This window comes from Micromys minutus (assembly GCF_963924665.1).
Source record: "Micromys minutus genome assembly, chromosome: 12".
NCBI lineage: Eukaryota > Metazoa > Chordata > Mammalia > Rodentia > Muridae > Micromys > Micromys minutus.
Window position 1 is genome coordinate 4,205,163 of NC_137981.1, and position 17,156 is coordinate 4,222,318.

At 44.2% G+C, this 17,156-nt stretch overlaps 1 protein-coding gene across 3 annotated transcripts in view; it reads left to right on the forward strand.

Moving 5' to 3' along the window:
* PTPRG (protein tyrosine phosphatase receptor type G) overlaps positions 1 to 17,156 on the forward strand; it is a 659,839-nt gene that overhangs the window by 601,700 nt on the left and 40,983 nt on the right. For 2 of the 3 annotated variants that reach the window (XM_080926850.1, XM_080926852.1), the window contains 2 exons: positions 2,403 to 2,489; positions 14,635 to 14,726. In XM_080926850.1, the coding sequence (XP_080782976.1) occupies positions 2,403 to 2,489; positions 14,635 to 14,726 (179 nt within the window). The remainder of the gene's footprint in view (positions 1 to 2,402; positions 2,490 to 14,634; positions 14,727 to 17,156) is intronic. The other variant, XM_080926851.1, reaches the window with a different exon arrangement.

The following is a 17,156-nucleotide window of genomic DNA, read 5'->3' on the forward strand; positions in this document are numbered from 1 at the left end:
AGCATCTGTCCTCACTGCTCTTCTGTCTGACTCCAACTTGATTTTGCGATCCTCTGGGTATCAGCCATGATAAAGGGGAACAGTGAGTTCTTTAAGAAACTTGACCACAGCTAGGGTTCAGGAGAAAGGAGTGAAAGCCAAGGAAAACTTCTTGGAGAAGATATTTGAGCTGCGACTATGCAGAGGAAAAGTCGAAGGTTGAACGAATGCTCAGAGGCAGGTCATAGCACATTCAGTATGGCCGTGGACTTGTCCCTCAAACCACACTTCCTCCATGTCAAGTAAACGCCACTTTCTTGGCTTTCATAAGCTTTTCCAAGAGACTTGTGCATGCACAAAACATGGTATTCAGTCCCAGAATCAAAAGGTGGAGAAACTGGAGCTTCAATTTCATTGCTGGTGACTTCGTTTGGTCCTTTGTTCTTCTTAAAAGAAAGACCATTCATGGGTGTTTTGTGTGTTTTCATTGTTTGGTTTTTGTCTTTTTTTTTTTTTCTAAATTAATAATTTTGTCTACAACTCATCTCTACCTAGAACTTCTCTCTCTGGCTATATTTCAAGACTTTTAACCAACAGAAATTTTCTACCATTCAGCTCTCCGAATCCTGAAAATGTGTCAAACCTATGGGGAGAGCTAAGACACATTTCATGTTGCCAGAATAAGACTTGACTTGGGAGGTTTGGGATTGTGATAACTCTGGTGTTAAACTGTCTTGCCCTGGGAATCTGAAAGGAATGGGGGTAGGGGATGTTTTGAGGTCCCCAGGTGTTCCAGGAGATGGGCATGTTTCTACCCTCTTTTCTTCCCAACTGTTCAGGGAAAGCTGAGTCACGTGGCAGCTAATGCCTCTGATCCCAGGCAACTTTTGCTCAATAACTGTTTCCCAAATGGCTACTCAGGGGCCTTTCAGAATTCATGAGGGCTGTCAGTTGTTATAGTAACCGGCCCCCTGCTGTCGAGTTGGCCCTGAGATGCCAGTTGAAGCTCTTGGAACAGGCTAACACACAGTCATTAGACAAAAGTGGGGAGGGAGGCACAGCTAAAGGTTGCCATTTAAACATGTTCCTTGTTACTTCAAAGACAGCACAGGTTGTATGGGGAAGTGCTGGCTGATACAGTTTTAAACAGAGCTCACTGCTTAGGAAACAGAAAGCTGACTCCTTGGGCATTTGTTCTAGGCTGGGTAACCCGTTTTCTTCCAAATTCTCAGAATTCGTTGCCTTCTCTCCCAGGGTTACTTGTGCTTGGTCAGGTTACCCCTTGGTTGTCGGGGGTATTTGTTACTGATTCATGGCATTTGCCTCTCACTGAAATGTTGTCAGTTTACGGGTGGGAGTCTCAAGTTCCTGTGATTGTGTGTGAGGCAAAACTTTGGAGAGAACCAGCTCTGTTCCAAAATTCCCAAAAGGGTGAATCTGGCAGAATTCACGGCAGGGCTAAGAGTTGAATATTTGTTCCCAATCCAGTTCTACTTTCTCTAAAGGTGAGCACCTGTGACAAGCACTTGTATGTGACAGTCAGTCTAGTAATGGAAAAAAGGAATTTAAAGCTAATTTATGACAGGAAAAGAAAAACATTAACACTAAAGAGCTAGAGGTGCTGGTTCCCGGAAGGAAGTGGACTGAGAAGTGGTCCAGTTCCTGTGACCCTACATTTCTTTACAGGATTCAGCCGGAGCCTGCAGAAAAGAAGGTTATGTATTAGGTTTTTTTTTCCCAGTTCTGTGTATGAGACTTAAAATAAGAATCATTTCACTGTGAAATTCTATAGCACAGGTAGCTTGGGGCAATCAAACATAATCAGTCACCCACAGCATTTGCATTTATCAGAACATGCACCCTTCACATGGATAGGCAAGTCTCTGGTGTTGAGGTATTTAGATGTCTAAGATACTCTACATAGAGCAATGACTTGCCAAGTGCTGGCCCTGTCTGTCTGAGGTGCCTTCTATGTAAATGTCTATTCAGAAGTGACAAGAATGCATGCAGAAAAGACAAAACCCCTGATCTGTCTAATGCAGAGAAGTTGGTGGCAGAAGAAGGTCATGAGATAGGCAGTAGAGACCCAGCAAGTTCTGGGAATCCCCGTACTCTTCGGAGCAGCCTGCTTGTTGGGACAGTGTGTCAGCAGAGGTGAAGAACAGGTCAGCATTAGAACAATGCCACCTTCTGATATATAAACCATTGCTTCAGAGAACAAGCCTACCTTGTGTTTCTTCCCTCAGTACCAGAGACCTCCCTGACACTAGCCATTTCTGTATATGATTGTGCCCTTTTGAAAATGCCGTAAATGAAGTCGGGATAGTAGTGATGTCTGGGGGTGGGTTTTGGTGTGCAACTCTGGGGGACCAATTGAAATACTGTCTTCTACACATGTTCTCTTTTGTCTTTTGTCCATTTAGAGGGTGTAACAAAATAAAGTCCAAGGGCTTTCCCCGACGTTCCCGTGAAGTGCCTTCTTCTGGGGAGAGAGGAGAGAAGGGGAGCAGGTGAGGGCGGCCCAGCTTAATGGGGGAGTCTCAACGGCTGGGACTGGCTTGCCGAACTTTTGTTTTGTTGCTATGGGAATGGGAATCTTCTAGACAGAAAATGTTGATGTTCAGCTGTCCGTACCAGCTAGTAAGATCTGGGAAGACCAGTTGAGCCTCCAGGTGGCTGCTGCCCACTGCAGCAGTTCCAGCGCGTGCTTGCTTTGCTTTTGTCTGTGGGCTGGGCCGTATTTTCTGTCTTTATTGATAGCACTGAGCACGCCGTGCTTGCGTGTCTGGTGTATGTTGCATCCATTTTCATTTTTAAAAATCAAGTAAGATGTTGCATGTTTGCTTAGAGCTTTGTTTTTCAAATAAGCATAATCCTAATAAGTGAACATGTCTTAATGTGTATATAAGGGGTTAAAACCAGGCATAAGACAGAAAATGAACAAATGTGGGTATTCTATTAAAAAGTAAATATGCATGAATTCTTAATATTCTGAAAAAGTACTAAGCTGACGAGTTTTATATGAAACGATTAGAAGTTGTGCATGAAGTCCTAATTGAACCTCTTGAGAATATTTATATAAGACTTATCTTACATAAACTGTTTAAAATTCATCTTTTAATACTAAGTCATTAAGGAGGGTAGTCAGTTGACTTATGTTGTAAGTGGTTCCTTTTTACTTTTGGTAAAGCAATTTATACAATTTCTATTTAACTTTGTCTCTGTTAGTTGTGGATCTGATTATTGAGATGAAATCTAACTTACATCCCCAGGAAACAGAGCTGTGATCCCTGGGGAGGAATCTGGGTAGGTTAATGAGCAAGGCCATGGCTGGCCCATCCTTGAGCGGTACAGTTCTGTGCGTGGCTCACTGACTCTGATGATGTCATTATCCCTTCCTATGACCTTAAAAAAAAAAACCCAAAGATCTTCTCTTAAAAGAGAGGGGTCTGTGGACATCATGTGAACAGCTGTTCTGCCTAGTCCATGATGACATTTCTTCCATGGACACAGGTGACCGATGTACTATCCAGCCCATGATGACATTTCTTAACTGTAGTACTTTAAAGATCCAGCATGGTTCATGTGCAACACAAAGGTGAATGCCCATCCCGCGTCTGGGATGCTCAGAATAGCACTCAGTATGCTTATGGGCTTGGCCCTTAGCATAGGAGTGGATCTGCTCCAGGCCCACTGCTTCACCCAGGAGATACCTCATGTCTGCAGCCGGTTACAAGGAATCTGACTACTTCTTTGCTTAATACTGAGGGAAATGTGTCAGGTCCACCTAAGACCAAGCCTGAGATCATCTGAAGTTACTGCTGCTAGTCACAGACTCTATCTAGCTGTGACTTATGCAGTATAAATGCATTTTTTTATAGTGTGGCTACAAACGTAGACCTTGACTCAGAGACATATGGATTGTCACCTTAGCTCTACCACTTCCTGGCTCTTTGGGTTGGGATCCCTTTGAGAATTTTCTCATCTAGGAAATGGGTCTATTGAGAAGTCTTCCTTATAGAATGGCTGTAAACATTAAATTAGGTAACATATATGGAATTCTTTGTTAACGCCTGAGGAGAAGGAGCCATGGAGGCTCTGAGAAAAGAAGTGACGTAGTTGGGCAGTCCTGCTGAGGTGGGGCCTCTACTCTATGAAGCTAGAGAATGTTTTCATTTTTACTTACTCTTTAATCTTTTTTTTACAGTCCCCTAGTCCACCTTCCAACTCTTCTGCATCCTCCCCTCCCCCCGCCCCCATCTCCAAGAGAATGTCCCACTGCACCTCCACCCCACCCCAGCAGACCTCCACACTCTGGGGCTCCAAGTCTCTCCAGGGTTAGGGCCATCTTCTCTGAGTCCAGATCCAGCGAGCCTCTGCTGCACATGTACCTCTGCTGTATATGTGTTAGGGGCCTCGGATTCTTGTTAAAGAGTTATTTATTATATATGAGTACACTGTAGCTGTCTTCAGACACACCAGAAGAGAGCATCACATCTCATTACAGATGGTGGTGAGCCACCATGTGGCTGCTGGGATTTGAACTCAGGACCTGTGGAAGAGCAGTCAGTGCTCTCAACCACTGAGCCATCTCTCCAGCCTAGGCAGCTAGATCTTAAGCAGGTCTTTTCTCTCCTGCTCTGTGCTGTGCTCAGCGGTGCACAAGGAGGAGCTGGTCCCGACAGAGTCTCTGTCCACATGGGGCTCCAGGCTCCCGCTCTTCCCTAAGGAGCTGCTCTGCCTATGTAAAGGTTTACATTGTCCACTCCCCTCTGTGTTCTGTATGCCTTAAGCCTGCAACCCACGTGTGCTTACACTGCTCCACATTGCACCCACCCACCTCAGCTATTAACTCAGCTCTGTCCCGTATAGTTTTCCAGTGCACAGGCTGCCAACTCCTCTAAGCTTCTATTGGAGGCTGGAATGCATTAGGACAAGCAGCTTCCTCCAGTCTCTATGTCTACCTTTGTCTCTTTGTTTCTCACCTCTTGTGGCCTGAAGAGGAGACACCTCCACAGATACTGAGGGAACAGCAGTCCACACAGCTGCTGCAGCTGGGTATGCACCCTATGGGACTCAGCCTTCTGCCCCTGCTTCCTACAATGCTTTCCTGGGCCGTCCCTTCGTGGACACAAGGGAGGATCATGCCTCCGAGGGCCCCAAATCATGAAAGATGTAAGCTAAAAACGAAACAATAAAAACCAGACTCAGGTATTAAAGTTTCCAAGAAAAACACAAGAGTAAGTAGTATTTGATATCATTCAAGATAATACAGTTTAAAATCATATATAACCATATATAACACTCCCAAATATGTGTTCGTTTCTGCTAATTCATACACTATTGAACAGTTGTTATATATATCTAAACAAATAGGGATATGTCTCTAGCTCTTTTACACAGTAAAGAACTACCTGTTTTACCAGTGTGCTTGGCTTTGTTTGAGATAACTCAGTTTTTCTCTAGGCATCTATCGATCCCCTATGGGAGGACGTTAACTATGCCATGATTTATGTAAGCAGTCCTCTAAGGCTATCAATTTTGTGACAGACTGTGCTGAATAGCTTTGTTAATGTGTCGGTTTGCACATGGAGACGTACAACTGCAGGATAAGATCAGGAAACTGACAGCAACTCACGGAGGCGCTTTGATAAGTGGCTCCTCACCTGGTACTCAGGGCTTCTCTTGGCAGTACGTGTGTGAATCTGCTTCCCCACACTTCCTCTAGTGCTGGAAACCATGGCCTTTCTGTAAATTCAACAGAGATGTGGGAATAGTGTCAGCGTATTGCCATCTTACTATAAAGAATTTCTTTAAAATAGTGGTCCTCAGTCTTTCTAATGCTATGACCTTTCCATACAGTTCTTTGTGTTATGGTGACCTTGATCATAAAATTATTTCATTATTACTTTATAACTGTGATTTTTGCTGCTCCTATGAATCCTAATGTAAATATCATATATGCAGGATATCTGTTATGTGACCCCCCCCCAAAGGGTCATTCAACCTCCCCACCCCTGGAAGGAATCAAGACCCACACTTCTTCAGACAGTCTTTCCATTCTGAGAGACTTGCTCCAAAGTTCTGGTTGTGGGTGCTTTAGTTTTTCTTTTAATAGTCAATTCTCGGTCACTGGAAATATCAAGTAGATAACAGTGGGGTGTCTTTTGGGAACCTCATCCCCAGTTTCACAAGTATTGATACAGTGAAGATATTTGGTACAAAAGCACATAGAGCCTTCTGAGATCCTGAAATATTAAGGCTATTAAGAATATTACAACAAACCAGACATAGTTCTGCACACATTTTATTCCAGCACTGGGAGCAGAGGCCGACAGATCTCTGTGAGTTTGAGGCCAGTCTGGTCTACATAGTGAGTTCTAGGACAGCCAGGGCCACACAGAGAGACCCTGTCTCAACAAAAACTAAACAAAAACATAAGAATATTACAACGAAACAGTCATTATGCTTAGGAATAAATAGTTACCAGGCCATTTTAGATGGTGACTCTGAGTGACGATGTGTGTTCCCTCTCCTCCTTGAACTACCCTGGACTTGCGTGTTGCCGTTAACTACCTCACATCAATGGGGTTAGGGTCAATGGCGAGCACCCATGGCCTTATTCTAAGTGCTCAAACATTTCAGGCTCGGGTGTAAAGGCATGACAACTGCCTCAGAGTCCCTGCCTGCTGTCAAGCCTTTCCCAGGTCTCCACGGAGTCCCGAGGTGAACTGTGAGGGTTTCATCTCCTTGGAACAGGCTGAAATATTGAATAGAGCACATTTGAACGTGACGTAGGAAGTGACCTCTGCTGCCCATGTCCCTGGAAAGGGCCACAGTTTTTCCTAGGTATCCGTGAGAATTTCTTCTCAAACAATGTTGATCAAAAAAGATTATCTTGAGGCTACTTGTATGTGTGTGGTTTGCTAAGTTCCTCCCATTTATACAGTCACTGCAGACAACCTGACTCGTCCAGTAGCGTGCTTACTGTGGAAGTCACACTGCTCTCTGTCACTTTCAGCCATAGCAGGAGTGAATTAGGACATTGTTGCTACTCACATGAAATCTGGGAACCCTTTCCCTTCACATGATGTCTGCATCCCATCTCCTGTCTGTCCATCTGTCCATCTGTCCATCCTTTGGCTGATTTTGTGCTCTTTTCTCTCCTTTTCTTCCCTCTCATACTCCGTCCTCTGCTTGCCCAGAGCACAACAACCAGTGCCTAAGAGTCCCAGCAGCCCCGATGCAAAGCCTGCCACTTTGTTATTCCCCAAAGCACACTCTGATTTGTCAGATTCTTGTGTCCCTTTTCATGACTTGGAAAATATGCCAACCAGAAGCATATTTGGATGTCTGAATCTTTTATGCTGGAAGAGCCCTTCCGGAGACTGCACTGTATAAACTTAGCTACATAAACCGGATCACTTAACAGGCAGTAAGGACAACTTAGCAGCAAGTGAGTTGTTGTGTATGAAAAATCTCAACTTAGAACTGAATCGGGCCACCTTCCAAGTGGGACCGGGAGTAGCTTCAGGCAGACACTCCTGAGGGAAAGCCCAGAGATATGCACAGGCTTTCCCTTCCATTGTTTATCACTTCCGTGTCTGGGAACTGTTTTTTTGCCCTGATAAATCAATCTTTTTAGCACAGCTCTCAATCTCTTTCTTTGATGGCCTGTTAGTGTTCTCAGCTTCCCGTTAATAAATGGCTCTTACCCATACAAAGTTCACTACAACATGTCCATTTACAGAAGTAAATATTAATGGGATGTCTGTTCTTGACAACATGAAAATAAATGAGATTATTAGTGGGTATGGCGCTGTAAATTCAAATGAGGGCAGTCTATGAATTGTTTAAGATTGCTTAATTAATATTCAGTAGTAGCTGAGCCAACAGCCCACAGTAGTCTGCTATTAGAATTTTGCCTCCACACAGCTAAGAAACTCCTTCACACTCTGCTGTGATTACAAAACCATTGTGCTTAATTTGAAGATAGCAGCTTGATTCCCAGTCTCTGTATATTAAGGTTTGTTTAGTTTGGAATGTTGAGTTTTTATATAAGTCTGAAAACCTTGTTAGGATTCCACTGCAGCCCACAGCTCGTCATCCACAGACAAGAGAAACTGTTGTGATAGGCCCAGAGCGGGGATGGAAAGAAGCTAGTCAAAAGGATGGGTACGGTGAGACAAATGTCAATAAATCTCAGAAGCCACTGCCTGACCTTGGAGGCCCTTTTTATAGCGCCAGTGCCTTGTTAGACATTTAGACTCAGGGTCAGCCCTTTGTTTCAGGAAAGTGTTGGTTTTCTGCGTATTCACAAAATCTTGTCAGGCAAGAAGAAGAGACAAAAGTAAGAAAATTGTAGGCCCACACCAAAGGTTGTCTAACCAGATACCTGGGAAAAAAACAGCAGAATTGAAGGGGGTTGTGAAGAAACGCAGGCCTCCTGGGGTTCTGGTTTAAGACTATCTATGTCAGATTCCTAGAAGGAAGTGGGGAAGGGGCTTAGAAATCTTGAGTTCTCTGCTCATCTTTGTAGTCCTCTCTATTGTTGGCAGAGCAAGACTCTCTGACTGGATTATGCCATTGGAGCAGCTGTTTGTGTGCGTGTCATTAGTCATGAGGGCCAATTAAAAACAGCAGAAGCTGCCATGTGCTGGCACCGTGTGTGCTTCAGTGGGAGCTCTACGACTGAGAGTGACAGCTGATGCGGGTCAGTGTCTGCTGCATCTCGATGACAGCGTCTGCTGTCACAACAGTGGGATGCCTGAGTTTCTGTGAAATCTCTATCCTCAAAATAGGTATCTCATAGATAGAGTAGAAAGGTATTTTTAGAAACAGTAGCCAAAGAACAATATGTGATGACCCCATAAGCCTCAAGTGTCCTCTGGACTTCTAAAAAGTTACCCCCCACACACATACACTTGTACAAAAGAAAAACGAAAACCAGATATCTCAAGGTCTGGACCACGGTGGTGGGAGTGAGGCTTAAGATCTAGGGAACTGCTAAGCAAAATCTGTGCAGACTAGAAAACCTGGTAAAGAAGACACTGCCATGGTACCCTTCCTTAGACATCCTTCTAAAATGTCCATCTTAGCTCTCTCAGAGAGGACAGCAATGCAGAAGAATGTAGCAAAACTGTTCCATGTTGCTATGTTGAGATTCTTGGAAGCAATCATAGAATGATACATTGGCCAACCTTGGCCTAGCATCAGATGCATTTGGAGACATGTTCACTTACCCTCATGGTATAGCTTTTAGTTGGAGATATGGCAGGATGCTCACTGTGGGAGAGACAGACCAGAATCATAACCAAAGAAACAACACACACGTTTCCCATTCCATCTCTGTACCCACTGAGTTGAACTGAGTGTAACATGTCATGCATGTGTGGCTGCCTCCTTCCTGTTCCTGTCTGGAGGTGTTCAGTCTAGTGCTTCATAAGACTTCTTCACTAATGGAGTTGTGTCATGGAAAGTCAGGTCACCCTGTGTTTTCCAGATTCTTTAAGTAGCCAGATACTTGGAAATGAAAACTTGTATTCAGTGTGTGCAGAAGAACAGTCTGCCATCCTGTTCTTTTTGTTTGTCTCTGTTTGTTTTGGCGACGGGGTCTCACTATGTAGCCCTGGCTGTCCTGTAACTCACTATGTAGATCAGGCTAGCCTCCTGCACCATCCCACCAAGCTGTCACCCTATTTCCGACACCTGGGTTCTAACAGAAGTGGAACTGAGGACTTTGACATTCTTATTCAATCAAGTATGTGCTGTGCAAAATTCCTGTGTGCACTTAACACAATTGTGTTAACGCCCTTGAAGCCTTAGTACTATTTGTCATGCTATATGGGACCCTGTAAGCCCCCATTTAACATCTATGGGCATGTGGACGCTACTGCCCACCTTCCATTTAAGGTTGTGCCATTTTCCAGTGGCTTCTTAGTGATATCACCAGAATCTCTGTAACTACTGTCCCTTTGTCACAGGAAGTTCTTAACTAGGAACGTTGCACACCGGCTCCTCAGGGAGGAGCTTCGGAACACACAAGTCTGTGTCCCCTCTAGGCCGTCTCAGGTGGTTGTCACCAGGTGTGGGCTTTGTCCTGCCTGGCTTAATAAAACCAGAGAGGTCTGGGTGTCTGTTAACCACTGCTGACCGACACATTGCTGTTAGGCTGGTGGAGCAGGCACAGAGACAAGCAGCTAGTGTGTACTTAGGAGCCTCAAAACTTCAAGAATCTCTAAATTTGGAAGCTTTTTAAAAAAAGATTAATTTATTGTAATTATGTGAGTACACTGTTGCTGTCTTCAGACACAGCAGGAGAGGGCATCAGATCCCATTACAGATGGCTGTGAGCCACCATGTGGTTGCTGGGATTTGAACTCAGAACCTCTGATTAAGCAGACAGTGCTCTTAACCACTGAGCTATCTCTCCAGCCCAGGAAGCTCTTTAAGTGCCAGAAAAATATATGCTGCTAGTGTAGACTAGGGAAGGCAGATCATTTGGATTATAGTACACCAGTGGTGTCAATTCAGTGAACAGACTGTAATCTGACCATGGCTCCTCAAGAGAAGGGTGAGCACCCTGAAGGAAGGGAAGGGGAAAGAAAGCATAAAATGTACAGTGGTGAACTAAGTTATAATTTGTAACCAAACTTGTAAATACATTCCTTTATTATTCTAAACATGTTCTGCTTTGTTTTCCATTTTTATAATAATACTTGTGTAAATATAGTCACAGTAAAGCAATTGTGGAGATGGCTTTCCACTATCCTAGAGATCTGTTCACTCGAGGAGGCATGATTGGGCTGCGCTAGTTGAAAGAGATTGAAACTACAGAGAAAGCTGCAATCGCACACTCAGCGACATACTTGAGAAACACTCTGAGAAAGTCAGTCTGTTTCCGATCCCCTGGGCTCAAACTCAGAGGCAGCCCTGCATCTCAGAACAAAGAAGTTTAGAGTAACTGACTTGGTATTTTTCCATTTCTCCAAAATCCCTGCCTTTGCTTTTTATTTTTCATGTCACGATAAGCATCACAAAAACTTTTTTTCCATGGGACTTTTCAGAAATGAACAAATTAAAATACGATGCCACCAATATCCTTCTGCGTTATTGGAGAGTTAAAACCAAAGTGTAGGATTTGCACACAAGAAAAAGTCAATGCACTTGAGAAATAAGAATACAACCTGGCCCTGGATAGATGCTCAGTAAGTGTTCTTTAAAGCGTGGTTCCAACAACATAGCAAAGGCTAGGCAAACACTAGTAACGAGGATGTCATCTATAATTCTTAGAAGGGATATATGTCTATGGTAAGGTTGTAGTTTGTTATTAATATAAAAGAAAAGAAAAACATTTACCATGCAAGGCTCTAGGGTCAGTTCCCAGTGCCACTCGTGTTTTGTGTATAAACACACACACACACACTCTCTCTCTCTCTCTCTCTCACACACACACACACACACACACACACACACATAATCTACCTACCTACCTGAGTTTTGGAGTGATTACAACAGTAGCTGTCAGCATGGACACAGAGTCCTTAGGCTTTGCCTGGCTCTCAGACTCCCACAGAAGCCAACAAAAGCCTCCTGCGTCTTATATTCTGGGGTTCTTGTCATCCTGTCCAGCCTCACAGACTCCTCTGTTCAGTTCTAGCACCTGCTAGGTTTGCTCCGTTTTAAAATACTTTCCATAGCTGCTGGCTCTGCCTAAAATGCTCTTCCCACTACCACTGTCCCTGTCCTTCACTTCCAGGTCTCAGCTCAAATGTCACCCTATCCCTTCTTAAACCCTCACCAGTTAATCACAAGCCTGTAAAACTCTTTCCTCAAAGCTATTGCCATATTTATGGTTCCCTTTCCTATGAGAACTTAAGTGGCAAGAAGGCAGAGTCCTTGTCTGTCTTATTTTTATGTTCCCAACATCACAGACAGTGATCGAAGACACTTAAGTAAGCAAATGAGCAAAGGTGTGGAAGGGCGTCCCCCAAATGGTAATGGTGAGGGTTTGAGGTAATGGTGATTTTAATTGATTTTCCCCTATTGTTCATTTCTATTCACTCATATCTCTGAACGGATCATTTGTCCCAGTTCTTAGCTAGGCTCTAGGAACTAGTTTTAAGGATTATGGCCAGTTGCAAAGAACCTGTAATTTGCATGTGCTATGCTGTGCCTGGTCCTGAGTTAACATCTGCCAAATGCCTTATACTTCCATTCAAAGAGAGAAGGCGTCCCCAGGTTCTCTGGTGATTTGTCGGCCCATGTCACCGTGTAGGATAAATGCATGTGTTGTGAAGCAAAGCACAGATGTGCACAGCTTCATCTCCTGGGCCCCTGACCCCCACCCCGCTTGCCAGCTTTGCTCTGGCAATCACAGAGTTATGCTGCTCCAGGGAAAATCCATTATAAACAGCAGCACATGGAGCTCCGGGTGAGATTTGCTTCAGCACACACTGCCTTTTTTCTAAAGACTGGCTGGACTGTGTGCCTGTTTTCTAGAACCTAATAATCGGCAGCATGGTGTGTTCCCTCCTACGTTGTCTGGCTGTAACAGTAACGCAGACAGTCATGGGATCCCATGTGTTCTGTTCTGCAAGTAATTACGCATAGTCATTTTTAGTCTTAAAACACAAACTTCATTTTGAGACTTGTCTCACACTGCTAGCCTAAGTTGGTCTTGAATTTGAGATCCTGGTTTTGGGATGCTTGGATTACATATTTGCTTCCAAGCCCACAAGTTACTAGGTGGTTATTATTTTTGTCTTGCTGTTGCTGTTTATGTGTTCTTCTGTATTTTAAAGCTGAGCTGGCACATTGGATGGTATTTATCTGAGCGACTTCGAGAACTTATTCAGGTTGCTGAGTTTAAAAAAAAAAATAGAGAATTCCAACAGCTTTGGCTCTGAATGAGCAAGGCTCCATTGAGTCATAGTGTCTAGGACCCACATTTCAACCTTAGCATTGTGTCCTAGAAATCTGTGCACAAAGGATTATAAGTAAGAATAAACAAACAAGCAAACAAACAAATAAATCCCCAAAGGTAAAAACATTAACAACTAATTTAAAAAGAACAAATTTGACGTTTAAAAAATGATAATCATATTTTCCAAGTGGATTTGACATCAGGCGGTTAGGGCCAGAGCCCCAGGCATCTTACCCCAAGCCACATAAGGCTATTGATGACAGTTATAAATCCTTGGTCTTTCTATTCACAAGACAGGCACTTGCAGAAAATGCTCACCTGTGCTCCATGTTCTTCAAAGTCAGTCCTGTAGTACATGTGAGCTTAGAGCTTATGTTCAGGAGCCCCTATGCCTTGGAAGAGCAATGCAGACTGGTACCCTCTCCATGGGAAAACAGAGTGCTTAAGGGGAAAGTCTTCGCTCTGGGATGAGAGCTCATTTCTGATGCCATTGGTCATAGCAGGTCTGCAGTATCCTGCTGTGGGAAAGCTATGTGACACTGAGGTCTCTTTCTTTCAGGGATCTTATTTGGCACGTTAGAGTTATCGATTTTCCCCTGACTTCCCCCACCTTTTTTGGCTTTTTAAAATCGCCCCAGGATTTTTTTCTTCCACTAGATGAGAAAAGTCGCCCTGAAGAAAAGTTGACTTATCCCTAGTAGTTGGAATAGAGACCCCAGAAAATGCAAAGCCACGGAGTGTAAATGTTGCTTGGTGTGAAACACAAGAGAAACGGGGCTCAGCCTGCTGACTGGGAGTACTACAAGATGCAGCCTGCCCAGTCGCCCGGCTAAAAGACCCAGCAGTAGGGCCAGCTATTGTAAAGCCCCTCTGCCAGATGAACAGGGACCCTTCTCTGGTCACAATAGCCATTCACACTGAGCAGTCTCATTAAATATTCAGTCTGTGCTTCCGGCAGCTCATTAAGGGCCTCAGCAAGCAGTGACGTGGATGTGGATGCTGGAAAGCTGAGGGCTGGCCAGCATCTCGGGCAGAGGCTGCATGAGCTGCTCATAGCCTTTCTGTCCAGGGCCTGTTCTGTGATGACCACTGTGTGCTCCCTGCTTTGCTTGAAGTACAGGTAAAAACAGAGCCGAACTGAAGACAAGCAGAAAACACCTGCAGGCTTCTTTCTACCCTGGCCTTAGCTGTTCTCTGGAAAGGGCCTCCGATTTGGGCATGCTTTTCCTATTGAAGCCCCCTGACCCCTGTAAAAGCTGTCTGAGGATTTGGGGCCTTGGCTAAGCACAGACAATGTGGTGCTATTGTACAGTTGGGCTGTTTGATGACTCTATTGGAGAGGATTCAAGGTGTGGTTTTGAACTTGGTTCTTGGGGGCCGTTAGTCAGAATAGCAAACGGTCCCTCTGTAACAAGCCAGCTGTGAAGATACTGGGCAGAATCTTCATGTCCTGAGCAGGAGTTTACTCTGTGCCAGATTCTCAGTAATTTGAGTAGTTGGGAGCTCTGGGGCTGGCGTTGGCTGTAACAAGAGAGAGCTACCCAGGCATTCGGGGTTGCTCCTGTGCGCTAAGTGCTGTGCTTGCATTGGGGCTGTTCCCCTTGGGTTTGCCATCAGTGCTGAGTGACGCTTCAAGCCGGGGAAAACTGTTAAAGAAGGGATCTTAAGATGATAAACTTAGACGAAGTGTACTTCTGTGCTCACTGTTGGCATCTCTCTTTTCCACACAGAAAATGTTTCCAGACTGCTCATTTCTATGTGGAAGACAGCAGTTCACCTCGGGTGGTCCCCAACGAAAGTATCCCTATTATTCCCATCCCCGGTAAGTGAGGCACCACTGTACCCCCAGTCGGTTGCTTTCTCTTTTGTTCTCTCTTCTGTGTGATGCCCGTGACAAAATATTACTGCCATGGCTGTGTGGAGCTCACCCAGTCTACGATATACTGAGATATACAGTGTAAGGCTAATGTAATAAAAATGTCTGTCCCTTTGCCCATCTCTAAAGTAAAATCCTCATTGAAGAAGCAAATCCCTCTGAGTTAGTGTAGGATCCCATCACCACATTAGCAGAGAGAGCCACAGCAGTGGATCTACCAATTTTAAGTCACAATTTGTGAACATATTTTCAAAGGTGAGTTTTCCTGCAAGATTCCATACTCTGTTCACCTTTTGGAATAGTGGACACTTTGGTAGTGGTATTTGTGTGAGAGTCTAGGGGTGGTTACCAGACTGCTCTGCAGTAGCCCCAGCCTAGAACAGTTCCAGTGTACGTGAGGACTGGTAGGACAGACTGTCCTCCGTGAAAGCAAATGCTGCCGACACTTAGAAGCTCGGAAGGGGGTTGTCATGAGTAGGATGTGTGATTCAAAATTTCATCCTCCATTTGTGTTTGCATCCTTTTTCCTGTTGTCAGATCTGAACTGCTGAGTTTTGTCCTCTGTGTGTGTGTGTGTGTGTGTGTGTGTGTGTGAATACAGATTCTGATATCGTAAGACATTGCCTTTTCTATGCAGAAACGACTTCTCATAGTGCTGTCCCTCTGTACCTGCAGGGCTAATAGTCTGATGGAGCGCTTACCAGCTAATCGATTTTACTTTTCTGAGCTCATTTTAACTCGAATGGAAACTATATAAGGGCAAATGGACGCATTCTCGGAGCTGTAATACTACCTAGCACACAGTAGGCAATTTTAAACTATTAGGCGAATACACAAAAGTCAGAAAAGCAATTAAAAACTAACAAAAGCCACTCTATGCAGCTCAAAACTGCAACCATTTTCCAGCTATCAAAAAACAAATTTGTTTGCAGAGTATCACTAGGTGTGGTTATGGTTGGGGACTTGTCCCTTGATGTGTCAGTAAATGTCATTAGATAATGATGGATTTGACTATATTCTCGGCAGCCTCGACTCACTAAAAGTTGTCAAAGAGACAGGAAGGCTAACAGAATGGCCTCGCTTGTTCCTGCTAGATAAGCAGGTAAAGAGTTTAATGCAGATGGGGACTGGGGCTACAATACCCTGGTTCCTTCTAGTAACTTGTATCCTTGCTGGAGGAGCTGCACCCTCATGAAGAAGTAGCAGAGGAATGAGCAGGCTTCGTCACTATGGATGATTCGTCTCCTAGTTCCCAGGAGGTCTCTGTGTACCCATTTCCCCTGCTCGACTACCTGGGGTATGTCACTACATCACTACGCATTGTCCGGGCTCTCTGCTACAATTCTGTCTGGTAGGAACCACATTCATAGTGTGGACTACACCCACACAGTGTGCACCGCACCCACACACTGCTGCTTCTTTGAGTGTTAGGACTTCCACTCAGTAGAATCCTCTCAAGATGCTACCACAGTGCTGCCTTGCTTTAACTTTGAGCGGGCTTCTTAGACCAGAAGTTGCTTTTGAATGTTTTCTGCCTTGTTGGTGATCTATTTAATTACTGCATTGCACACCCAACCCAAGAGCAACTCTTTGAATGCATGTTTCTCGTTTAGTTGGGATGGGACATTCTTGTTCTGTATCCCAGGCTAGATCTGCATTCAGAGACCTTCTGATTCAGTCACCTGACCGTGGTGAGTCTAAGTCCATGTCATCATTTATTTAACCCTAAAGCATTAGTGGAATCAGTAAAGCTGTGGCAACTTCCAGACCATATTTGATATGCAAATGATTATGGAATGATTTGCATCCTTTGAAGACAGGAATTTATAGACAGCTTTACATTTCTAGTTATCTATTTTATTCCTGCTAACTGGAATGCAGGAATTTGGGGTGTTGGTGTGTTCTTCTCTTGTGACAGGAAAGACAATTCTTTTAAAAGGTCTTTAAAGAGCAAAGATACTCTTGCCGCCTCCTCCCCTCCCCCCCCCACCTTCACCTAGCTTGCTGACAGTGTAAATGTTTTAGATGGACAATGCTGGCCAGGGTCGGCACGTTAGAACTCCAACTACAAGAGTATTTTTCCACATGAAAAAGGTGTGGAAGGTCTCTTTCTTTGTATGTATGTATGTATGTATGCACACACACATGTATAGGAGTGTTTGTGTGTGAATGTAAGTATGTGTATGAATGGGTCTATGTGTGTATGTATGGATGTGAATGTATGTATATGTATATGTATGTATGTATCTGAGATGCCAGGGATTTCATAGGCAAGCATTCTGCCAATGAGCTGCAGTCCTTGCCAGATGCTATTTTTTTGAAACAACAAATGAGGAAACAATTTTCATTAGTGCCTAATGAGGCAATTGGATTTAC